We start from the raw sequence: 26,517 nt of genomic DNA, 5'->3' as shown, positions 1-26,517 counted from the left end.
AACATGAGGTTTTCTACACGACACGGGAGGTGCAGTCTGATGGCAACAGTGGGGCAGTGTGGCAGAATAACAGGAAGAGCGTAGAGAGACGCTTGTCTTTAATAACCCTTTCAGTTCAAATTAACTCGGCTATTTAATGACCCAATTCACAGCACATCTGTGTTAACTCTGCAGGCAGCGAAGCGGTGGCTGGTTTGAAAACGGTGCGGTTTGCTGTGCCTCTGCTTCAGGAAGCAGGACAGAGTCAACAAAGTGCAGGCTCGGTGACGTTTGGGAAGTAACAGACACAAAAGGAGATGACACAAGGGCTCGGGTTGGTGTTGTTAGCTCTTCTGGTGATGCTGGGACTCTCAGGCTGTTACGCACCTCTCCCCCTGCGCCTCCTCCCCCAGGAACAGGGGTCACCTCCTCTCCCTTTGACCCTCTCTGGGGTCTGGCTCCTCCTGCCTTCTTTAGTGTTGATACAAACGGGACAGGCTTAGCAGATGCAACCCCCCAAGGACTTTTGGGAAAACATGCCTTTTTAAAATAAAATACACCTCATATCTTCAGTCTGGCTTCTCCTTATTATCAATCCATGTCTTCTCAGTTTTAAGGACACTTATTTGTATAATATTAAAAAGTGTTGGAATATTATACAAAGCATTTCTTGTTCCATATTTTTAGTCCTTTTAAGAGCTAAGACACATCCGGGCAGGGAGATCAATACATAACAATAGAAACAACCTTTTAAGGGCAACGAAGCACCACAAAACATAGAAACACTATGGATGTCTGACAAGCAAGGTTTTGTGTTTGCACAGTCGTAAATAACCCAAAACCAAGGATTGGCGGAACAGTAAGAGAGGAAGGAACTGCAACTTACAGTGTTGGCACTACTCTTAGAACTCTGCACATGCAAAAACAGACAAAAACAGAGACAGAAAGACGAGAAAATACACAAAATACACGTAACACAGAGAGGAAAAGAAAAAGAAAATGGTTAAAGAAAATCAATCCCCAAAACGCCAAATCAAACAGACTGTTGGTTAAAAGGTTCAGGGGAGCAATTAGATAAAGCTTTAAATATTATGCAGGAAGTGTTAGATAGACAGTGAAATACAAGGTGATACAGAAGAGAGGAATCCAGAAAGTGTAATCATTAGATCCATTTTTAATTAAGACTAACAAGTACCTTTTGAAAGTCTTTCAGATGCTAAAATACCCAAAAAATCTAATTGAAACAACAAATTATATTTTCAATCTTTCGCTGCTTCCCTCAACATGAGGACGAATCAGCTTTAGTCCGTACTCGGCGACACCACCTGCACTGCAAATGAACAAAGCAGGTGACGACCTGCAGTTTCGCCTCCAGCCACAGCGGGGCAGAGGAGAATCACTTACAGAAGGGGAGGTGGCAGCAGACAGCAGAGGTAAGATGCCTCCGCAGGCAATGATGATGTTGTCCACCATCTGAGAGATGAGGTGGATGGTGTTGTGGACGAAAATGATGTTCTCATTGCTGTTCACAAAATCCATCACTGACTTGGTGGAGTGGCTAAAATGCAAAATAAGGGTTGGATGAAAGTGGAGAATACAGTTTGGGAATTGAAACATAGTAGATCTCACTTTTTACTTCACGAGTCAAGTGTAATTCAGGTAGTGTTACGGTTGTGAAATAAAAGAGCTTTCTATCATGGAGACACCAGAAGGTTCAACAAAAGCAAAGCTATCTTGTGATAAATGTTGTATGAACACTGTAAGACAACCTCATTTTACACCTGGCTTGCAAGAGGGATGCTTGCAACACCCTAACTCACCTCCTCCACACGTGCACGTCAGTCTCCAGGGCGAACAACAGGTCGGTGAGCAACCTTTGATGCATTGGCGACCATTTGAATTCTGGAATGCGGAACATGGTCGTCCGTGGGCCGGGGCTGAACTGCCGGCGCTGCTCCTCCGTCATGGGCATGCCCCTGAACCCGAGGTCCACGCGTAGGTCCCGCTCTAACTGGGCAGCAGTACGACTGTGGAGGGCCTGCAGCATGGTGGGGGGGGCAAAGACTCAGTCAGTCGGCCAAAGACTTACACTGCAACGCTGAGTAGTCTCACGTAAGCAAAGGTTTCTCATTTAGAGCCAAACGGCACTAAGGCGCCCACGATCGCAAACGTATAGCATCATAAACGTTTCAGGATTGACTACACACCTGAGTGGTCGCCGTAGTCTGGATCTTCTTCGTGTCTTTGTCTTTTCCATCATCCGACCTCTCCGTATCGGAGGTGGTGCTGGCTGTGTCGCCAGTCTTGGGCCCCGCGGCCTCTCCCTCTGCTCCGGATGTGGACTCCCCTTCTGGGAAGTCTGGTCTCGAGGCTCCGAGGATCTGGGATTGGCTCTCAGCCTCAGCAATGGAGCTGATGTCAGCAAGTGGACTCTGGATCTTGAAGGGCTCCTCCTCTGGAAGCTCGCCTGAAGCGTGTCTCTGGGCCTGTGTTAAATCAGAGCTGCAGCTGGTCATGTGCGCCAGTAGGCTGAGGTCATCGCTGGCACTGGAAGTGGAGGGGGCCATTACTGTGCCGGATGGAGTGGGCTGCTCAGGGGCTGGCAGCACAAGGGGGTCCGTGGCTGCCAGAGCTGGAAGCAGCTTCTCATCAACCTTGAGGAGTTTAAAGGGGGAAAAAAATGGTCGAGGAGATGAAACAATGGCTGAGTTGGCGTATTCTGGGAAAGCTTTTATTAATCTGTGACAATAACGTTCATATAATGGACTACCTTGCTAAAGAGAAACCCGTTGTTGCTTGGGACACTGTCCTTCTCGTCTGCCAGTGTGATGAGTGGCCCCATGTTCCCGTCATCCTCCAGATGGACTCCTGAGAGTCCCAGGCTTGACCCCATCCCGACCACTGAGGCTGAAGCGTCGTCTTTCGGCGCCAGATTCCCATTTAGGTTTTGAACTACAGCACAGTAAGCACTACCCAGGAGAGAATCCACCTCTACCAGAGGTCCATTCTCGATTCCTGCTCTACCTCCACTTCCACTAAGACCTTCTGGAGACAAGTCCAGGTCATCCAGCTTTACTTCTGTGGCCTCTACCTTCTCTGCTTTAATGTCCACCAGCAGGTCGTGGACCTCCACCCTCACTCCAGGACCAGTGCTCTGGTCGCCGGGTGTCAAGGCTTCTCCATTGGGTCGCTTCACAGCTCCCTCGGCGAGGAGGTTCCGCGAGTCTCCACCCGCCCCCTCGCTGTACTCAGCCTCGCTCTCAGGCGTCTGTGTCTGGGAATTGTCATCAATCTCCAGGTTGCCATTGACAACAGGAGCAGGCGTGGCAGAAAGCCCAGAGATGGTTGATACCGACCCTTTCTTCCCCTTCTTCATGTTTTCCTCCTCCTGCCTTTGGTACTCTTCGTACATCTTAGCCAAATATTCTTTATGGGCTTCATAGGTCACCTGTGAGAAATGGTCAGGATGTAGTTGGTTACGGGATTAGAACACAAGCACTGACAATAGTTCCCGCCCACCAGTTAGCTCTTCTGAGGGTCATCTAGAGGCCAGATGACAAAAATAAGGCGTTTTGGATTCTTAGACTTACTATGGATGAATTATAATCTCCATATGTCCATTCATCCAGAATTACAAAGACGGCAAACAGAAAGTTGAATTCAATAATGCAACACTCTGCACATCAGAAAGATGCATTGCAGAGTCCCCACACTATCCTGCTCTTACCTTGGAGTGTGCAATGGACAGGGTATCAACCCAGACCCTCCAACCTCCCCATTCATACTTGATGGCGTGGTAGAGTAGTATCCTAAAAATGTTATACACCATCTCGGTTATCTTCTGTTCCTCTGGGTTCTTGGGATTGATGTATCCAAGGGAGAACATCCAGTCCTGCCACACGGAGCACTGCAGCAGGCAACTGGTGCACGGCACAAGCACTGCACGTGAGTCTGACCCAATATCACAATATATTGATCATTGTATCGTCTCAAATGTGCTCGGTGCGCTCTTACCGCCTGTTCTCACGGCTGTTGCTGAAGAGTTTTATCATGTCAGAGAGGAAGAGTCTCCTGACCTCCATGAGTTCAGCACTGGGAGAGGAGTTCTTTAGCAGGGTGGCGACAACCTTTAAAATCACTGAGGAGGTGGCAAAAATATCAGGAAAAGGGGAGTGGAGAGTGGAGCGAGGACAAGGAAAGAAAAAAGTGAGAAAATGCATGTAAGGAACCGGAGAATGCAAGGCAGCGTCAGCTTCTAAAAAAATGTTGATGCATTAAAACAATAATGAATCATTAGCAGACAGCAGAGAGACAGAGAGACAGAGACAGACGCAAGCTACAGGATTTTTGTTCTCACTGGGATTCTGGATCTTGATGGTGGAGTCTGGCTCAGGATGTGGCTTGTGAACCACCTGAGTGCAGACTTGCTCTGTCAGAATCTGCACAAACAGAAGATCAACGGCAGAAAATCTGATCAAAATCAACTAGAAGGGCATAAGTGATGTATGCTGCCATAAACAAAACCCCAAAAAAGCAATGTGTCAATGAGCCAGAGCTAAATAATCACGTACCTCATACAGAGTGTTGTAGGTGGTGATAGAGACGGTGTTGGTGTGCATCATCAGTCTCTCCCCCAGTAGTGTGAACAAACTGTGTGTGTGCATGATCTCCACCTTCCTCCTGCAGAAACACACGCAGCAGCCCGCCATTCATAACTGAATTTATGACAGTGTAAAATGGCATTGATTGCCTGCGGGGCTGATGATAGCCTGATATTGGCAGGTGGCGTTATGTGGACCTGTCAGCTATGATAGGAACAAAGAGGACGACAAACCAATATCGACAAGAGAGAAAAGAAAAATTGGATTAGTTACTGGGGGAATGTTGTCTGCTAGTAAAGAGCGAAGCTCGACTGTTAGTCTCACCGCTGGGTGAAGACGTTGCATCGCTGAAAGACTTCATTTGAGCGGCTCAGAGATCAGGTTTGACTAAATAATGCTGGACACATGAAACATCTAAATGATGCAGACAAAGTTATGCTCCATCCTACCCACTTCTGGCCTCTCTGATCTGTGTTTGGTCAACAAGACAGACAGTGAGACTGAGCTGAGGCTCTTTAACAGGAGAGCGGCAGCGAAGTCAACTCTTTTGTGCGTTCATGGAGTCTCGACCTTAGACTGCACATCCACCGCTCACAGACTGATGCCCAGCAATGTTCGGATTCAGAACTCAGCCAAGCTCAGAGCGTATTTCTCTGCAGACATCACTAAAACCTCAACTGGGAAATGGCGTCACACACAATCCGGTAATTATTGTTCATCAGAGGTGAACATCTTATGAACTCGTTCATGTCCATGATTCACTCCCACAAAGAATTTAATCGACATCTGTTGACAACCTTTTGAGATATCATGCCTACAAACAAATGAACAGTGATTACATAACATTCAACTGATTCATGGTGACTCAGAGAGCGCAGACCTCCGCCAAGCAGCTCATTCTGCGCCTAATCAGATTGACACCGTCCACATGGTGATCTGGATCATCATCAACAGGTTCTAAATTGTTATTGGTATTTTTATACACCAACCATGAAAAGCAAAAGTAAATCAGAGTTAATATGTGTTTTTAACTGATTTTTTAATCCATAAATGGTGTTTTCAATGTTAACATTTTATATTTTTTCCTGACCTCATTCTGGATCCGATCAAGATGAAATTCAGTGGTGAGATGGAGACCCCCACCCTACTTGACTGTCAAATTCCATAAACATCGGTCAATAACCAACCGGGATAATGAAGAACACATTTTGAAGCTCCAGTGAATGCAATGTTTCCAAAAAATTCAAAGTGATCCAGAATCCAGGATCTCTTCTGGATCATCACCAAAATGTATTCAACTGGTCCTGGTAACAATCCCAACATTTCATGAACATTTAATCAAGATCCATCCAGAACATTTTGAGTTATCTGCTAACAGACAAACCAACGCAGGTGAAAACATCTTTCAAACATTCAATGTTTTTCTGTACTGCGAGTGATTTTCCATTTCCAGCAGCACTGAGTTTCTGAGTTTTTGGTGCAAGATTGAAAAGGCAGCTCCACAGAATGTTTGGTTGGTGCAGATGTTCAGTAGGTGGGACACCAAAGGCCCAGGGCTCAGGTGCAGTTTGGCAGTCGACTCCCACGTCGTTCAGCGAGAGGCGCGTTTGTCACACGGGACGAACAAACCCCCTAATATTCATGGCTGCTCATCAAGGATCCTCCCCCTGCCAGTGCACGCTGTCAGAATGATTATTCCGCTCGGACTTGATGATAAGGACATTATCTTCTCCAGCACACACACAAACAAACACTCCTTCTAAGGCTCACTGGAAGCTGCACTGCTGTAGTTTTAAGTGTTTTCACACAATCACACCTAAATATGAGGCTTTTAGTCTCACTGCTCTGATGAGAACAAATATTAAGTGCTTTAACTGCTCCCTTTATTCAAAGATGTTTCACCCTGCAGACACCACAAATAGACACAAAAGGAAAAGGAACTGACTTGTGACCGAGGTGTTTGAGGAAGTAGCCCAGGACTTTGAGGGCTTGGACTCGGATGCTCTCGCTCTTCGAGGCCAAGAGCTTGCAGATCACCCTGTAGCAGTCAAACACAGAGCCACAATAATTTCACATTGAATGTCAGTGAAGACGTTACAATACCCCACATGCAGGCTATAAGAGATTCTCCTGTGTGCAGAAAGCATCAGTCGCCATGCTGGGTAAAAAAAAAGGATGTGACTAAAGCAAAGGAGGGAATTCAGACGACATGAAGTGTAGATTGCTGCTTGAAGCTTCCCTGTGTACCGGAAACATCAGCTGAACAGCTGAACTATTCAGCAAAGCAGCTATATCATGTTCAACACTATTCATGTAATATATGATGTAAAACATGGAAATAATGAAAAAAAAAGTAATGTAATTATCATGAAATATTAGTCCAATTGTTAAAATAAAATAATAAAAAATGAGCACAAAATTCTCCAAATATTGAAAATACAATGAAACTAATTAAATTATGCTCCGGAATCCCTCGTTTGAGATAAATCCCACTCATGGAGTGAGCCTAAGATCAACCTGCAACCATGGGAAAGGAAAAATACAAGTAATAGAAGATCTAAAAATAAAATAATACAAAAGAACAAATTCAGGAATTTGTTGCAAACCCGATTTGAGATTTACAGCCATAAAACCACCACAATACCCTTAAATCCATAATCTGGTAACTAAGGAAATGGAAACACAATAAGCCTCATGTCTTGATTGATGCGTGTACAAAGATTTGTGAAAACCCAAAAGATATGTTGTGTATGCCTGTTTCTGACTGGGACGGAACCTACTCCTCACTTTGTTTGTTGCCTGGGAGAGTAAAGGAATGCCATTCCATGTTAAATCCAGAAATCCAAATCTAACTTGAAAACTTTTATTTAAATTTATTTATCACATATTTTGTATCTTGTTTGTTAACACTCAATAGTTAATGTTACTCGACACTGTAACTTCAAATATATTCAATGTACATATATCTGTTGGAATCATAATTAACAAAGATGTGTGTGTGTGTGTGTGTTCACCTTATGCCATTTCTCTGGTCAAACGCTGGGATCATAGATGCCGGGTGTTCAGACATGAGAGCCACCAACAGCTGGAGCACATCGTGGATATTCTCATCCTATGGAGAGAAGAAAGCGGAGATGAGCAGGTACTCTAAGGAGGAGGATGAAGTCCAGAGGGACAGAAGAATAGAAGGTTCACCAGACAATAAGGGAAGGGATGGGGAATGCAAAGCAGCAGGTGGTCTATTTCAGAGCAAGAATACATGAATTGATACAAAGAGTTTATTCTGTTCGTTCCATTGCTGTCCCAGTTTTCATGCGGCCGCCGCACCGAAGCCGACTCAATCTTTAATTGGGCCACGACGACACCGGGCTCAGTGGTGACCTCTCGCTCGGTGTCTATTCTCACACAGGGAGTCTGACATTTACCTCATGCATCGTCAATAGGTAGTTGAGAATACTCTGCAGCTCATCCTCCTTCACACCCCGATCCTGTACGGGGGGGGGGACAAAAACAGACACGGACCATTTCATCTTATTAAACTCCGGTGACTTCATTAACCCTGTTCTTAACTATGAATGAGATGCAGGGACTCAATATACAGCAAATGGCAAACCTCCATTCAGGACGCTGATCAATAACCTGATTGCACCCACAAGCTTGCCAGTTCCTTTCTCTCACCGTACCTTGAGGATCAGCTGTTTGAGGAAGAGAAGCATGAAGGCTCTGAGCGATATTATCTCCTTTTGGGATGGTCGTGGTCCCTCTAAAACAAACAGACACAAACAGAACAATCATTTCCTGGTCGAAAAAGTGTTGTTTTTTTCTGCAAGGTAACGACGAGCGAAAAAGTCATAAGCTGAGTCTGAGCGAGCTCGATTGTTTACTGTTATTGGATTAAGGCTTCGGTGACAGCAGCGACAATCACATAAACACAAACACACAAACAAACACTGTCTCCGCTCGAACTCAAAGTCACCGTCATTAACACGAGAGGCAATTCGGTGATCTGGGTATTTGATCGTTTTCTTACTCTAACCGATTGCAGCAAAATGGAAAATTACAAAAATGAAATCGACGGTGTGACTGACACCGAGCTGTTGTTATTCCCCGCTGCACCTGCTTTGAAGCTCTGCGTGCTACAAAGCCACAATCCAGCCAAACACAAAAGCCTTTTACATTGCCTGACTATTTCTCACGTGGCTTCTGACGCATTGCCTCCGTGTGACATCTCAGAGCATTTACAATCACTCTGTGTTTAAAGAGGCCTATTTTGAGCTTTCAGCTGTTTCTCATGGTTGCATTTAGCATCAACGTGCCTGTCCCGTCTGAAAGCCTGGAACTGCATTAAGAGCTTAGGGCTGTGATAATTGACTCATAATGGCAACCACATACAAAATACTGACAGAAAATACTGACGCAAATTGCCAAATAGTTGAAATGATAACCCATTCTTCACGTTCCACGAATTCACTTTGGGCAGTTAAAGTTTACTTCCCCCCTTCTTTTTGACTCATCCTTGAAGATTCAGTACAAAACAAACCTCGCAAGCTGCAGGTATTCATAAATGCTACATGGCAACAAGAGTTTTTAATCTTATAAGATTTTGCTGTGTCAGCTGTTTAGAACAGTCTCATTTAATCCAGGAGGGTCCTGTTTATCATGCTCTAATTGAAATCCATCTCTCGGATCATTTTATCTGATGTGGCCGCATGGAAGTAAGCTCAGGCAAACTTAAAAGGCTGAGGACGTGAGAGGAAGGAGACGCGAGGCACCTCTCCCGTCCTATCGCTGTCATGCTTTGCTGATCTTTGATCATTTTTGCCTGCTCTTCACAAAACGACAACGTGACACTGAAACGGTCCCTCGTAATCCATCATCCTTACACAACAAGCTGTTGCATGTTTGGATAAAGCGGTGACACCCAGCAGCCGATCAAGGTCACCCAGCGTCTCTGCACCAAGAGAGAGAGCCGAGGTACCAGGTGGAAACGCCGTTCAGCAGGATTTAGGGCATGAGAATAAATATTTTATTTTTTTTTAATGAGAAAGTTTCTCTGGGGCAGTTTTTTTATTGCCATCTTTTGCATTTTAGACAAATTGCTTTTTTTTTTTTTACGAGTTTGTTCTGAATTTATGATCCTTTAAACGCCTACATGCATGTTGAATTGATCTAAAAGCGACTGAATTTCTATTTAATTTGCCCGTTGATCTACATTTAGTCTGCTGGTGCTCAGGATGATTTATGGACGCACAATATATCCACTGACAAAGTGCATCATGTTACAATAAATAACGGCATATGACAGAATAAAAATGGGTCTTAGGCCAGATGAAATTAAATTACATTTTGGTGCAGATACAGATAAACAGGAAGATTTTTTCCCCACTGTCTTTTGACACTGCCAGAGGCCAGCCATGATTCTGATTTTGGATAATAATTGATAGAATTAAAGAGCACTGTTGGGAATTGTTGGAGGAATGCACTCTACTGATTTTCATTTCAGCTGCAATGTTATTTTAGAAGCAATTTAATCTCTGAGTTGTGGGTTCAATAGTAATGTACCTGACTAGTGGTAAGGCTGAAGTGTTTGTTTATAGGCACACTACAAGTTGACCATCTTTGTGGTAATGTATAGTACTCTACATATATCAAATGAAGTAGTTTGCATAAAACAATGAAAACCTAGATAGATAATTGCTTTTTTACAGATCCGAGTCCACAGGAGTTGCAGTGTAAAAACACACAAACACGAAAATATATCTGCAGCCTGGATTCAGCCTCATTACTTCAAATAAATACCACAAAATACAGTTAATTTCTAACCTTAAAGCCACCTTATGTTCAAAATATCTGACTGTTACTATGCAAATGTATTCCAACACTGTACAAGACATTCTTGCAGTATGTGTAGGTACAGATGTGCAGATTTCCAGCCCATGCACAGCACTCCCATTAGTAGATGTGGCTAATTGCTTTTGTTATCTACGTTTCTTTATTGGGCTCCTTCCCAGCAGTCGAGCAATAATATGACCGAACAGAAATGAAGCCAGGCAGCCACTTGATTAGAAATTCCAAAATCTTCCTTGGATCTGCCCATCAATTCGTTCTGTTACCATGGCAATGGGGGATGTAGATTCATAGTAGAAGGTCTTGAACAAAAGAAGGGGTTGATTTAATTGAAAGGTCTGTAGCAACGTCGCTGCCGCTCTGGAAACAGTCGATGAATAAACACTGCTTAATTTATTACATTATATTATTTTCATAAGAAAATAACACAAGGATATCCTCTTGTCAGTTTGAAATAAAAAATAACTAAAAAATTGTCTTATTTGTGCTCAAATACATATATTTTCTACATTTCTATGACAATTCGCACAACCACTGATGGCAATGAACATTCAGTAAGCTACTCACGTGTCATTTTCGACTAGGAGAGCTTCACGGGTGTAGCTTTTAAACACTTCACTTCTGAACTGTATACAGTTAAATACATGCTAATAAGCGCTGCATATATCCTGCACAATAGTTGAATAAAAATGTCGTCAGAATTAAGAATAAAAAGTGTTGGAGTTCAACAAAACAGTCAATAAAGCTTACAGTGGTGTAAACATTTTTAAAATACTGTACTTCTTATTACTTTTTATTACTATTTAAAAACTCCAACAACAGATTTCATAATTTAAGAATTTAGCAGATGATGTGAAGTTACCTGCTCTGCCATGTCCGACATTTACATCTACTGAGTAAGGACAGTTTTAGAACTACGTGTGAGCTACGTGTGAACTATAAATTGTCATAAGCACAAAGTGTACCTGTTAGCTGACACAGCTCCACAGCATAAAGACTTCACAGTATACAAGGGAAGAAAGAATTATTTAACAAGTGCATCAAAGTGACAATTATTGTGAGACTCAGAAATAATGTTGAATTTGTGGAAAGGTTGTGTGGAGGTGAAATCTGCTCCTCTGATTGACAGGTATAATGTGCGTCAAGGTGTTATATAAAATTATGCAGCTCTGCCATCATGGAATCTTTGTAACATGTCGGTCATTTGGATCCCCAAATAGAGGTCCCTCAATTCTGAGATGGGAAATGTGTGAAGAGTTTCAGACATGGCTCAACAAGCCAATCAGTATTTTGATCAGAAATTTTAAATCCACTTGCACATTGAGGTAGATTAGATAGTGATTTTGTGTTATCTCTACAATGGACTGCGATCCAGTCCCTTTTAACTTCATGCAGTCATGAAAGATGGATGGATGGACCCTGATGGATCGGAAATGAAAACTTCATTTATATATAATATATTGCTACATTATGTGAATACCTCAGCTCTAGCAAGCCTGAGTGGAACAAGAATATCTACCGTGTTTAAGGCATATAAAAAACAAGAATATGAAGGGAGATGAAGGGAGATGATGAAGGGCACAAAGTGGAGGAGAGGCAGTGCACAACAGAGAGGTCAGGCGTGGTGTCCTTAACCCTCTAGTGGTGTCTTTGTCTGCAATATTCTTTTCATACCGAGGCCTTTGGGATTGATTCCACTGCACTCCAGCGGGTTGATGGCCCAGTAGTAGTACTTGAGCGTGTGCATCAGCTGCAGGACGGTGCCGACACGCCGGATAGTGGTGTAGATGGTGGCGGTGCCGATAAACTCAGACGACAGGTATGTATAGAGAGACAGCTGCACCTGTATACGCACACAGATCATTTATACAGTGGAGATATATGTACATACACACAAATGCACAGAGGGATGGAGAGGAGGTTTCCCACAACAAAGCACTGATGTTTTTTTGTGTGTGTTTTTGGATGCCTTAAACTGTCAAATACCTGAGGGGCAGCTCTGACATTCAAGAAAGACATTCTCCAATGGCGTACCGGTACTTCCTTCCTGTCTCCTTTTCCCCCCTCTTAATATTCCTCTAACTGTCCTCTCCATCACAATGCTCTGAGCTCATTACAGCGGCCACAACGCTGAGGAACCGCCTTAATGAGGCAGCACTGTTAAGCAGACACGATTAGCAGGATGCTAGAAAAGAAAGGGCACTCAAGCTGATTTTAAGGGGGCTTTCATTTCATTACATTTCACGCTAATCTGATGTGTTTATCTGCTGTGATTTAAAAGAGGTTTTAACTTCAGCAAAGCCTGAGATGTCTTAAACCTATCCCAGCCGCTACTGCGACGGTAGATTCCAGCGGCCGTGCCTCCACCTCTGAGAGGATGATGGTAAATACAAATGCTGCGCACAGAAAACGGGCTCTCTCCTGCACGGGAGGCGTTATGAGAGATGGGAGTCGAGATTCAGACGTGATTCATTAAGTCTGAAATGTGACCAAGGCGACTCTTGCCAATAATTAAAGTGGTGATAACGTCCAAAGAAATGGGAAATGATGAAGTTCTGTCGGAGGCCCAGTTAAATTCACAAGACATTCTTCTATGCTCGTCTTCAGCTCATTAATGACACGTTGAATGTTTACAGGTGATTCAGCTGGTTAAAGCTAAAAACACAATTTGCAAACGTATGGGTGTGACCTTTGAACTATAGTTCATGGTGACATTTCAACTGCGGCTGATGCGATTTTGCTGTCTGACATTCACACGCTTCCAATTCCCTTGAGCGACAGCAGCCAGCATGCTGCCTAGTCACATTTCTTCCATCGGAACGCCAGCGTGACTTGGAGCACGGTGCTGCTCCACTCAGCAGCCAATCATACGTCAGGGTCAGAAGAGAGAAGACTCAATATGCTCGAGAAAATAATGGAAGAAAGCTCACTGGCCTGTCGGGAATGCCAGGAATACTAACATCTAGTGTGGAGCGAGGGGGGGGGGGGACTTCACATCTCTCTCCCATCCCGGGGTCATTTCAAATGTCACTTTCACTTTTTCCTTCTGCTGCTTGAAAGTTCTGTTCTTTTCCAGCGTGATGTGCCAAATCCTTCCTCTGAGTCCTGCAGTCTCCTTTGTTCTATTATTGTAAAGAGCAATTGCCACAAAGATGCCTTCCCACTTCATTTCAATCTCTTTGCTTGTCTTTAATTTTCCATGAAATGGAAGAAAACCACCCAAGTGTGAGAAATGCAAAATAGATTCTCTCCAGCTTTTCTTTCTTTCTGTTCGGGAAAATGATGTCCAAAATGATGCTTTGCCGCAGGGTCAAAAAGACACACCTTATCCATCAACACATAGAAATAAACCGACCTTGGCAGGGGTGTGTATCCAGATGGCAGCGTTGAAGAGGACGTGGTCACAGAGCTGCTTTAGGAGTGGCGCTCCATGAGGTAAACCATCCAGGTACTTGGCAAAGCACAGGAACTGTTCAAGTACAGCCCTGCTGATGTGAACTCGTGATGACTGGGGAAAGGAAATGCAAGCTGTCATGTAACCGGACTGTAATGCCCTGCTAACTTCCTTTTTTCCATCTTCCATCTGACGGGTTAACAAAGCAAATTTCCGTCTTGTTCCGATGTTCAGTAAACTGGGAGAGATTTCACCCGTCGAACTCCGTTAAGCTACTTCTAAGGGATTACAGCATCTATACAGAAGAGTAGATCCACGGTTACCCTGGTTACTGTTGACTAACAGGTGACACACAAGTGGAATGACACGGAAAAATAGTGTCATTAATCTACACCAGGGATCACCTGTCATTTGTCAGATCTCTGGTTTTTCCATGTTGTCTTTTTTTTTACACACACTGTGTACATGCACAGCGTGTGCAAAGTCATGCAAAGCCAAACTCATAGCTCAAAGATTCCTTTCACTGACCTTCTCAAGCAGGTAGCCGATCACCAGGAATCCCTTCCCTCCCAGCATTTGCTCCTGCATGGCCACCGAGCTCTTCAGCAACTCCACCAGGAAGGCCAACAGAGTGGCACTGCAACGGAAGCATTGTGTTCGACTTCGACGACGACTCGGAGTCACAACGGGCTTTCCGAAATTTAGAAGGATGATTTTAGGAACAAAGAGTCGCGCTTATGACGAGCGCAACCCACTGGCTGAGGAGTTGTGAGCGAGTAAGTCGTTGCTCCAAGGAACGCCACATAATTCCCTTTCCTACTTACATGCCCTGTTCTATATATAAGCTTTAAAGATCTCCTGCGCTGCATCATTTTTAAGGTTGATCTCTTTTATTTATACTGTTCATATGACTGCATTAAAGCGAGTCAGTGGGTTTTGATGTGCCCACTCACCAGACTGTGGTGTCCACGCTGCTGTCATTGAGCTGCTTGTAGTCCAGCTGAGCGAAGAGAGGGAACAGGACCTGGATGCCTCCTATAGAGTGGATGGCACTATGTATGGAGTGGGTGACGATGGCCTTTACATCCTGTGGGATGGATTTGGATTTTGGAGAAAGAAAAAAACAAACATTTGTCACAAAAGAATTGAGCTGTTTATTTTTCAATACTGAATTTCATTTATTTGAAGGTTAAAATATTTTATTATTGCTGTAGAGAAATTAGATTTTCAGAGAAACTTAAATAGATGAAACTGTTTTATTTTTACATCATTTTAATACTCCTATTCACAGCTCTGAGGGGCCTTTGTGTGAGCTGCATTATGCCGTGTTAACGTCCTGAACCAAATTCATACATATACTTAACAAAAAACAAAAACGGATTGCAGGATGACAAAACAATTTGTCTTACTGCCTTTTGTTAGTGGTAATTTCAAATAACAAGTTAAGAACGGAGGACATTTTGCCAAAGCGAAACAGAAAAGCATCATCCTTAGCAACGCAGCACCTTGACACTTGATGCTTGGAAGGAAACTAGCACTGAACACGCATTAAAAAAAGATTTTTTTCTGCATCCACTGTACTTCAAACGCAGAAAGTTCCCAACAGACTGACCTGCAGCATGAGGGCGTGTGGCGAGTGGACGAAGATGGAGGGGTTTTCCCTGGGTGACGACTCCAGGCAGAGTTGGGCATCCGTTGCCTTGGCATTGTAGGTGAAGGAGATGGCGCTGGCTAGCTTGCTATCGTACAGCACCTGCTTGTGGTGCTCAGCAAGGTGGATGTCGCTCTCTGACTTAAACTTGAAAGTGCTCTGTGGAGAGAGAGAGAGAGAGAGAGAGAGAGAGAGAGAGAACGTGTCAAATGCCGAACGCAAACAAGTGCGAGAGCGTCAAGCTCGGGTTCATCGCCCAAAACCGACTGGGGTATGAACTGTGAGCAACATAGAATCAGCTTAATGAGCAGAGCAGTAGCCTGTCTGCTAATAGCCGAGAATAAGAGGCAGAGCAGGGGAGACGGGCATGAGGGGGAAAGGCGCTCAGAGCTCCAGTCGCAGCTTCACTCCTTGTTGCCCAAATGAAACTGCCGGCAGAAAGTGGCGCTAACGTCATGTTAAAATGATAGAAACCTGTGCTGTTAAGTCTAAAACATCTTCATAATGAACACGTTTCCTTCGGTTTTTCTCCTTGAAGGAAGAGATGTTGAACATGTTTTACCGAAGGCAGGCATTTTCTCCTCTCTGCTCCATTTGCTATCAAGTAGTTTTCTCCTTGCTAGTATTTGTAGGAGGACTTTTTTGAGTCTCTACATCTATGTCTATATTTGCACACACGAAAAGGCCAGGAGGTTGCATTGCCCATCCTTTCACAGCAGCTGCAGGCGAGGGACACGCTTCCCTGTGACTAGCTGGCTCCCCAGGTGCCTTGCTCCACCTAACAGCACAGGAATGCCCCAGGCTGCTCGCAGACCTGCAAGCCCGTCTTGTTCTCAACCTTTCATCTGAAGTCTGCTGTAGAAAATGTGCTATTAGCGGTTTTAACCACACAGAACCAAGTCTCACACCACACAACAGAGGAGGGGCACCTCGCCTCCACCGTGTCCGCAGGCTGAATAACTATCTACTGGTTTTAAGCTCCTTCTTCATTTCCTTCCTCTTTCATTCAGATCCACTTGTGATTCAAAAAGCTTGCAATTTCCACACACACATGCATTTCTTTCAAGTAACGCATTATTTCTGACAGTAATTAATGGTTTTAAGAGATAGTACAACATTTCCACATTTATGTTGTGTTGGATAATTACACAGTGAAATGGAAGAGCTAATGGCCAGCAGCTTATTGGTGTGCGTTTGCTCTCTGAAGGTTAGCGGCCCCTCAACATGAAAAAAAAAACCACTGAATAGCCGGAATGCAAAATTAATACACTTATTAAAATGTTCACTTTTGCTGTGCAAGCCCATTTATTGTGCTGCATTTACAATCGTGCGTATGTGCATATATGTGCGGTGTAAATGTGCGCTTGCTGTTTCTGTGCTGAAGGTTCAAAGGGCTTTGCTGACTCTTTAATGCACAGAGGGATTTAACACAAAGCGGGAGGAACATGTAAAAGTGAAGGGTGATTCCATATCTGTGCTCAAACACATGCGTGCCCTTCACCTGGTTACACAAACACGCACAGGGGAAGAAAAGCCTGGCTGCTGCAGATACGACACAGGGCAGCAACAACTACACACACACACACACACACAGCAGACGAAGCAATTCAGCTCAGTAAAGGCTCCCTGCATGTCCAAACAGATTATGTTCCAGCATATGATTAGAACACGGTAACATTTATTTTTTAAATAAAATAAAAGGTTGGATATCCTTTAAAATTGTTCCGTATTAAAGATAATAATAACGTGAAATTTCAGTTTTTAAATTGAAAATCCAAAGATGATCCCAGAATGAGAAGAAATATTCAAAGTTCTTGCGGCAGGTATATTAATTCCTTGCTATTACTGAAAACATAACTCTATAAAATCCACACATTCCCAGTAAAATAAAATCTGATAATAGATGTGGGAGCTCAAACACACACACACACCCAAACACACAATACAGGTGTCCGAGTACAGTCCATTAATTACGCCGCGTCCAGATTGTTGGCGGCTCTCTCGATGAGGGCATCTAGACTCCTAATAAATTGCACAACCGGAGACAAACACTCAACAACCCCTGATTGGCAGGTCCAAAAAGAGGAAGCAAAAGATGTTATGTTCCATCTCCCTGTCATTAGGAGGGATGTGCCGATCTGCACACACAGACAGACGTTACACACAAACACACACACACAGCAGGTCGGCATCACGATCCACACCAAGTGAGGAGGCCTTGAACAACCTTGCTGTGGTGAAGTCTCGTTCGGCAGAGCGAGTCTCTATCGACTTTTTTTTCCCTCGCTACTGTACAGAAACACTGACAGCGGCTGAGACCGAGACCTACAGCGCGCACACACACACGCGTGCACACATACACACACACACACCGATAGATGGATATAGATACATTTCTCCTCAACACTGCGTAGGAAGTACTCCCAGAGCAGCCTTTCATCTTTACACACCAGCACATCTGTGTGAAGTCATAAAAAGTTGAACTAGGAACCCGAGTCAAACGAGCCAAATCGAGCTGGCGCCGAGTTCGGCAGCTTTGACACAACCGAGTCAATGAATGAACTCGTCTGGCTATGTGAGAAGCCCGTTCTGTGCCATGCAGGGAGGAAAACGGCCGGCCAATCGGACCCACCGATCTGCAGACCGTGACAGAGAGAAAAATCAGCATTCCTGACCGAGATGTGATGTGAGAACTTGAGTCTTAAATGAGCGTTAATTTTCTATGATCTCAGGAAAACAGAAAGATAGGAAGGCAATGAAAGGATTCTTACGGGCCGCCAGTATACCTGTCCTTCCATGCCACCTTCGAGCAGTGGCGACCAACGCACACGTTTGATTTACATTCTGACTTCTAAGAATCCACCGAGGTTCCGGCAGCTGTTGGCCAACATCACAAGCCTCGTATATCTAGAAAGACTCACGGTGGGGGAATCTTGACAGTTTTGGACACCTTCATAAACAAGCTGTCAGCGGCCCGAGGCGTGGAAGTCTGCCAAAGCAAGACGCAGACAGCTGGCAAGGTGTTGCAACATTTCAGCTGCCATCGACAGTCAGGCCAAAAGGCAGAGTTTATGATTCCTAAAGCCACCGAAACCCGACATTAGGAGGCCTCTTGTGAATCTTTTTCTTATGACATGAACATAAAGTTCTCATCAGTGTCAGGACTCTGAATTTAAGGGCAAAATCCACCCTTGAATGTTCCCAAAATGCAAAGATCAATTGCTTTTTTTGACCTTGAAAATCTTTAGCACTACAGTTGTACTTTATTTTTCCTTGTGGATGAATTATTAAGTGTTTGAAATGCTAAATTTAAGTGATAAATATATGTCTGAATACAAATCAACCTGCTGCCCCCCCCCCCCCCCCCCCCCCAAATGTAGGAATTCAAATGTGTGCGTTTTAATTTGGGTGAAATATAAAGCACTAATGCTAAATCCACAGAAAGTGATAACATTAATTTAAATCCACCACCCTTTAGGACATGGCGGCACAAATTACAGAATCTCTTTTGCAAATGGCAGCCCCAGAAAGGCATCAGCTACTTCCTGCTAGCAGCGTGAATGGGAAAGGCTGCTTTAAGAACCAAATGAAATCCACAGCTTGCCAAACTGGGCATGACACTGATCCACAGCTAATCATGCTGAGAACACAGAGTAGCACGGTAACAAGTGGGCGCTGTCTCACCTTGTAGCCGGGTCCCAGTTGGTGAATGGCGAAGATCTGAGCTGGGTTGAGAGCTTCACTGAAAACATAAATGGCTCCTAACTGACCACAAAACACCCTGTTGGCGTCGGCTGTCTCTGACGAACCCAAGAAGCACTTGTCATAGCTCTGAAAAAAGAAAGAATTAACAAACATGTCAAATGTTTTAAAATATATAAGACTTGCCCCCCCCATGGTTAACACAATTGAACGATTCCCTGCAAGCAAGGGGGGCAAAATTGTGCCGTGATGAACCCAACCTTTAAGGCTGGCTTGTTTCATTTCCATCGCCTGCTCTCTGTATAGTCCCATCTCATCTACTCCCTTCTGATGCCCTTTATCTCAACAAGATCTTCCTATATTCTGCTTCTTCAAAGAAATGAAAGAAGTTATCTTCAGCCTTTGGGACAAAACAAAAGCTGATAGCATCAATGCGTTATTACATTCTTTTGGTCGTTTAATGTACGCTCCTTTCCTTACAAGTCTTTCTGTGAGCTGTGTGAACTTTAAGGCACGAGAATGATGCATTTCCTTAATAACTGCTGCAATGTTATGGAGCCGCCCAGGAAGAGAGCGTAATGAAGGCTCAGCTGCCATCGTGAGGAGAGACTACCAATCCCTTGCTAAGTGGAAAAGTTTGAAGTTGGATTTTAAGCAAGCTGTGCTGGAAATGGGCCCAAGGGCAACTCTGGGCCAGCTAACGCATGCAGAGGGCAAACATCAAATAGTTGCCAACATCCAAACGGGGGGGGGGGGCTAAGTGGAACCAGACAAATACTGAATTTCCAAGGCTGAGATAAAACCACACAATTTAAAGAAAAAGACAACTCTTTAGTAAGCAAAAAGCGTTTCTTTACCAGAAGCAGGTGAATAATAGATCAAACTTTCATAACCGTCTCGGACTTCTAACACTTTGTTAACCAACTCAAGGGTGTTTCTCTGACATCTGTTTTTCCATACAGGTCCAAGCATAAAAAAACAAAAGGCTACATACATACTGTTGTTGACATTATACATCCCAGATCTGATCTGTTTACCCTAGACTGTTCACATTTGTCTTTGTGCAGCATCAGTGCAAACATCTGTACCACGTCGCAACATTTATACAAGCATGCAGAGGAACAACGGAATGACTCGGATATTAATGCAGGCGTATGGTGGTGGTAAATTAGCTTTTCAAACTGGCTGTAAGAAAGCAAAGCAAAATGAGGATCTGTTTGAAGCATTTTCCTTTGAAACCTCTAAATGTACAACTTTGAGTGAGCGTGCTCAGTTTGAGCAAGTTCCCATGAAATCTAATCTGATTATACAAATCAGAATCAAACAGATCAGAACCCAAGTTATTCATTTATATAGTAAAAATAAATCCTATTAGGGCCACTTTTGCCTGCAGCCAGAACAAGTAGCGGAAGTCTCCATTGCTCAGTCGGTACCCTTACATCATTAGTGTTGACGTGCCAGGCCATATCGCCGTAGGAGACCAGCTGACCGTTGACATAGCAACGGATCTCAGAGTTCCTCCAACGGTTGTAGATGTGGACGATGCTGATCATGTACCACTGAAAAAGACAGAATCCCATTCAGATATAAAGGATGCAACAAATTCACACACAACAACAAAGTGGCAGCTTCTTCTCAAAGGAGCGGTTCATGTTTCTGAAGTAAACGCTGCTGTTTATTTAATTTTATTGTGCATTTCGTCGCGCATTATGCGAAGCACTTTGACTTACAGTATTTTGATGTCTTTGCGTTCTGGTGACCAAATTCATTATACTAACTGAGGAGGCGTTAGCTTTAAAGCCTGTGGTGAGCGTTTATTGTGTTGTGTGCACTTTTGTCCTCATTTAGCTGGTTTTGGAGTTTATGGATGAGAGTCTGTTGCGTTGTGATGACTCATTCGAATTAATTTTGTCATCTGTCCTGTGTTTGTATCGGGGTACTTTTGTAAGGCTTCGTTGCAATTCACTCAATACTGCAAATGGTCCCAATCGCACCGTTGGATCTCTCTGTACTAGGAAGCTACAATGAACGATGGCAAAATGTCAGCCTCCTTCATCCAGCAAACAGAATCCCTGGAAGGAGGACTATCATCGGGATGAAGACTGAGGGATGCTAAAGGTTTTGCTAGTCTACAAAATACTTTGGACACGATGCTTTACAAATTGATCAAATAAAGGCACTGGGAACTTCGTTAAGCAGTGTATATATTCTACTGGGTCAGCAAAAAGCAACAGGAGGCCAACTCGTCAAGCGAAGGGGTGTGTGTGTGTGATGTTTCTGTGCAGGACAGCTGCAGTTTGCTGACGGTGTGGTACAGGAGCGCTGCGCAGGTCTTAGATGACAGATCTTATCTACACTCACTGCTACAGAGTTCAAGAGCGGATAGAAGAAGAAGGCATCAACACATTCCTGATACTGTCTCCCCTAACAAGGGTTACCAACTTCAACCCATCTCTGGCGCCGACTGAAAGTTACACGGTCGTTATTTGAATTTGCTTGCGTGCGTGCATTTTCTTTTACCTTGCGTGGTTGAAAATCATATTTCACACAGTGCTGGAAACCTTTTCCTTTTGACTTCAACGACGTCACAATGAGGCAGTTCCCCACAAAATGAGCAGAATAGCCGATTCCTTTACTGGTACGAAAGCTGAAAAACAGAAACGGAAACGGTTGCACTCATTTTAGTTGCCGACATCTGCGGTTCTGTTTGCGTGTGTTTAGATGCTTGGCCAACGTGAATGTTTTCACGCATGCAAATCCCACCACCATAGATCCAAGGTGTGCATCCGTGATGAGCAGGAGTAAATCACCTACTGACAAATCACCTGCAGGTATTCTGCCAACCCCCCCCCCCAAAAAAAATGACTTTGTTGAACATCAGCACAGAAAGGTAAAATAACACGATAGGACAGCCATTCATCATGGAAACCTTGGTTTCCATGTCCCTCCCTGACAAGCCGTGGAGTTTTATGCCCATGAGAAGATGACCAATCGATCTTTGTCTGAAAGCTCAAAAAGTTCAGGACAATTTAAATATTAAAGATCAAACAAAAATCTTGATCACAATTACAAACAGATGAACAAATAATGAATATACTTTATCTACCCACCTTATTATGGAGAGGAAACAAAAAGTACATCCACGTAAAACCAACCAACAAACTTTAACGCCTTTAACACTTCTATCATCGTTATTTAAACGGGGGGTTCAGAATCAGAAGACATATTTCCGTTGCTGCATCAACACCCTCCCCATATTCTCCCTGATATTTCTCTTCTTTGTACTCATAACCGCGATATAAAACCCAGCCTCACATCTAAACCTCTTTGTGAAACAACGAGAAATTTCTCTTCTAAAATAGTCCCAGAAGACAGCCGCGCGCAGCAGCTCCAGAAAAGCAGACATAAATCCCTCCAAATGGATCCCTGGAACATGTTGGGAGTGCAGACGGTGTATTATCTTGGCCTTCCTGCATCTGCGGAGGCCTGTATCAGTCAGGAGGCGTGAGTACCAGGTGCATTTGGGCTAGGGTGATAAGACCTGAGCCAGAGGAGAGGAAGGTGCCCTCCCTCTCTCTCGCTCTCTCCTAAATCACCATAACAACCTGACAAATGGTTACTCAGGTAACAGGATTACGACCTTCGTGTAGGACGGTTCATCTCTGCGATGCTATCCAGAGAGCATGCAGATGCATTGTGAAGCCTCTTTAGTGACATTCTCTCTGTTTAGACAGACGAGTTTGAGAGAAAAAGCCCAACAGTGAAGTAAAGCAGTTCAATTCAATAAGATATGAAATAAAATAAAAAGTTTCATAATGGGTAACTAACACGAGCAATGAGGCCAGCAGGTCTGAGAAGTAAAAGAGAAGAAGCATAATGTATTGTCTTGAGCTTAAAGTAAGATTTGAATTCATGATATGTTTATCTGTTAACTTCCTGTCTACATTCACGCTCCTGGCTTCAGTGTTCACCATCTGTAGTGGCTCTGCAAAGAAAACTGTTAGGTTCTCTTCAGAAAAATAATGATGACATCGTTTTCAGAAGGAAGGAAAAATAAATTCTTCCCCCTGCAAAGGCTAAATTAATTGAAATGAATTGATTTTGTATTGTTAAAAGATGAAAAAAGTCATTCAAATGTGTTGCTTCCATTTCTTCTGTAGCATTTTTATATAGGTGATTCTCTTACATCACAGGTTCTGCAATAATTGTTTGACAGGACTCAAAAAACAAGTTCATTTTTTTCTCATCTTAATATATATTCTCAGGATATATCTTAAAGCCTAAATCTGTCAGGCGCACTTTCGTTCCTCTGATCCTGACAAACCTAGACTTTATCAGCAGCACAAACTTTGGTCGTCCGTTCTGCAGTCTTGGATCGCCTACTCCAGCAAATGGAGATGATGATTAAGCCCGAGAAGTACCATGCAGTCCATTCTCATCAAGCACAGCGCAGGCTCCACCAACCTGCACCGTTCGTGTTCACTGGAGTTTGTTTCTGCCTGCTTAAACCACAATGCCTCTTGACATGCAGCGGGAACAAGCCTGAACCCGCTGTGTGCTTTTGTTTACTTTGATCAATAGCAAAAGCAGAAGCAAGAAAGCAGTTTGTGCAATCACCAAGGAGAAAATCTCACTGCTCACAGAAAAGCAATAACTCTTAAAGCCTTGCTGTGTTGAGGGCTGGTTTATCTGCATCTTTTAGGCTCTTATCTCTGTAAGGATGCTAAAAGCCGAGCGTCTCTTTGATCCCAACTTTTAAAATGTCCATTCCAGCTATTCAACTCCTCTCTGTCTGTGCTACAAAAAGTCAGCATGATGTCATCAGGTTAATAAAGGGAAAAGGAGCTGAAACATACATGTAATAAACATATTCTGAACATTGATGTTTTCAGTCCCACTCTCTCGCTGCAAGAACTTTATTTTATTGTAGAGCAGGCGAGAGGCCTTCTACTTACCAATAGAGGTACGGTTTGTCTTTGTCCACATTGATGTTGTTGAGTGGATCCTGTCTGAACCAAGTGTTGATGGTGAACCCGTTCTGGTAAGGCCATTTAGCAATTGGTGGCAACGCTATGGCCTGAGGGAGGAGGCAAATAGAAAATTCAAGCCCCTGCTCCTTACTATTAAAATCAAAAATGAATATACAGCAATTAACAATGCGATGAAAGACTACTAATATGCATTATTCGGCTGCATAATAACTGTAATACAGTTGCTGATTTTTTATTATGAAAGTTGACAGATAGGAATACTTTTCCCTTTTATACCAACCCAGAAAGTGCTCCACGAAGGTGTGTGCGTTTGTGTGTGTGTGTGTGTGTCTTACCGCTGCACTGCGTCCTGGAAAATTGAAGAAGGTATCAGGACCATGTCTCTGAGGCATCTGGTTCAAAACTGATAAAAGCTTCACAGCATGTCTTGGCTGGAAGAGAGGAGAGGAGAGGATTATTATTATTATGTGACAGATGCCAACAATTAGAGCCACAGGGGTGCGACGTGAAAGAAACACATGGTGTGACATCACATCTCCTGCACAGTGGATCAATAACTCTCCAATCACCTATGAATCACCTTCCTCGACAACATAACATCAATACCATGGCAACCCTTAATCGGTTTGTCTTTGGAGCGAGCTCCCCGGGAGAAGAAATTGGAAAAGACGGGGAAATAGAGTCGAGAGGATGAGGTGATGATAGTGATTGGATGGAGGAAGAGCGGAGGGTGGGCTGAAGAGATAACGGAAGGACTAAAGGTTGTTGAGGGCAGTTTGTCCTGGAGCCTGAGCAGAAGACACTGATGAGAATGGAGACAGGTGTGTTAGCTTAAGCTAGTTTTCTGCTAGCAGCTACTAATGTATGGAGTTCATTCTGTGGTAAAACCTAACTAACGCTTTCCAAGTGTGTAAAGATATATACGTATTGTTTCACTAACACAGTAGGTCACTATCAACTAAACTCACAATCAAATGCACAAATACAGAATGTCTTACATGAGGTTAAATTATGATTTCACAAAAGTTGATTGTGTGCAAAGCTCACTAACAGATATTCAAAGTGCAATCCGGGGCAAGAGTAACCCTGCAGTGAGCAGAAGGTTCGGCCTCCTTAAACGTCCACACTTCATTCTAATATTTTCACTCTGAGTCATCTATAGTCAGTGAGAAATAGGCAAACGACGGGGAGCAGTTAGGATGATGTAACATGCCATTTGTAGGGAGAAGTGCCCACTGCCAGCCGCTAAAGTTATTGTGTTACCTGAGTAAACGTATGTGCGGTGGCTCTAAAAGCATGACTCAGCAACTTGCTTGGTGCACTCTGCTCTGCTTTCTTTTCAGAGAGCAATTTAGTTGGTCATTATCAAATGTCAGAATATTATGTATCAGTGTGAAGCCCTGGAGCAGTCGGGTGTGCGAGTGTTTCATGTTAACATTTACACAAAGCATGTACCAAAAGACACTCGTTACCATGGGAGCAAGGTTTTTATTCCACTTCAGATGGCCGCTAGTTATACAGAGTACATGAATTGTGATGCCATTACTCAAACAAAAAAACTACTTCAAAGGTTTTTTGGGTTTATAATTACAATAACAAGAAGTAAAAAGTCTGTACTATATAAGCTTGTCCTAACATACATTTGCAAATCATTTCAAACATAGATTTTGATGTTAGGGACACACATACACACACGACACCATTCTATTATTCTGGTTTATAATCACAAGTATCCCAAGGGACAACCAAACCAATAACACAAACTCATCCTGTATAATTCATCTATCAGAAAGTGAATCCAAGCAACCAAAATGGCAATTGTTGTTTTGCAGCATATGAACTGTTTGGATTTGAAAAACAGGAAAATGGCAAAGGTCATCACAAATTAAGAAACTCTCAAGAGTTAAACTTTAAATTCCACACCTGCAACATTGTGCACCGTGAGAAAATCCAAATAGCCAATGAATCCAATCATTAAGACAAGCACAATATAAATACCGGTGAATGGAGAGTGAATGATTCTTTTTTTCACTGTTGTTAAAGCTTATTGCAGATGTGTAAATGAGCACGACAATATTCACACACACACACACAGTTCAGTAGTTCTGCTTACCCAGATGCTGTTGTCTCCTCTCAGCATACTAAAGAGCAGCTTCAGCTCTTTGACCGTGATGCTATAGCTGGCCATGACTCCCAGCATGTCTACGAGGAGATCTGAGCAGACACACATGGAGGAAAAATAAGCATACGAGAACAAAAGTGTGCTGGGCAGCCCAACTTCTCCGATAAATGAATATGAATATATGAATAGCATCCTCAGTTTGCCGGGTGTCAGAGCCGTGTCAATGTTTC

The 26,517-nt window shown here is 43.4% G+C and overlaps 1 protein-coding gene across 1 annotated transcript in view; it reads right to left on the bottom strand.

Annotated features, from left to right (window-relative positions):
* Positions 1-26,517, bottom strand: part of nbeaa (neurobeachin a) — a 70,576-nt gene that overhangs the window by 21,466 nt on the left and 22,593 nt on the right. The window contains 23 exon segments of the mRNA XM_068744861.1: positions 1,384-1,537; positions 1,800-2,017; positions 2,187-2,633; positions 2,750-3,427; positions 3,707-3,899; positions 3,994-4,117; positions 4,337-4,418; positions 4,551-4,659; positions 6,526-6,618; positions 7,595-7,692; positions 8,006-8,068; positions 8,264-8,343; positions 12,102-12,270; positions 13,783-13,935; positions 14,350-14,458; positions 14,775-14,908; positions 15,434-15,631; positions 19,157-19,303; positions 20,614-20,733; positions 21,695-21,821; positions 24,130-24,251; positions 24,501-24,596; positions 26,279-26,379. Coding sequence (XP_068600962.1) covers positions 1,384-1,537; positions 1,800-2,017; positions 2,187-2,633; positions 2,750-3,427; positions 3,707-3,899; positions 3,994-4,117; positions 4,337-4,418; positions 4,551-4,659; positions 6,526-6,618; positions 7,595-7,692; positions 8,006-8,068; positions 8,264-8,343; positions 12,102-12,270; positions 13,783-13,935; positions 14,350-14,458; positions 14,775-14,908; positions 15,434-15,631; positions 19,157-19,303; positions 20,614-20,733; positions 21,695-21,821; positions 24,130-24,251; positions 24,501-24,596; positions 26,279-26,379 — 3,815 coding nt within the window.

Source organism: Brachionichthys hirsutus, chromosome 10, assembly GCF_040956055.1.
Source record: "Brachionichthys hirsutus isolate HB-005 chromosome 10, CSIRO-AGI_Bhir_v1, whole genome shotgun sequence".
NCBI lineage: Eukaryota > Metazoa > Chordata > Actinopteri > Lophiiformes > Brachionichthyidae > Brachionichthys > Brachionichthys hirsutus.
This window is presented reverse-complemented; position numbering and strand designations above follow the sequence as displayed.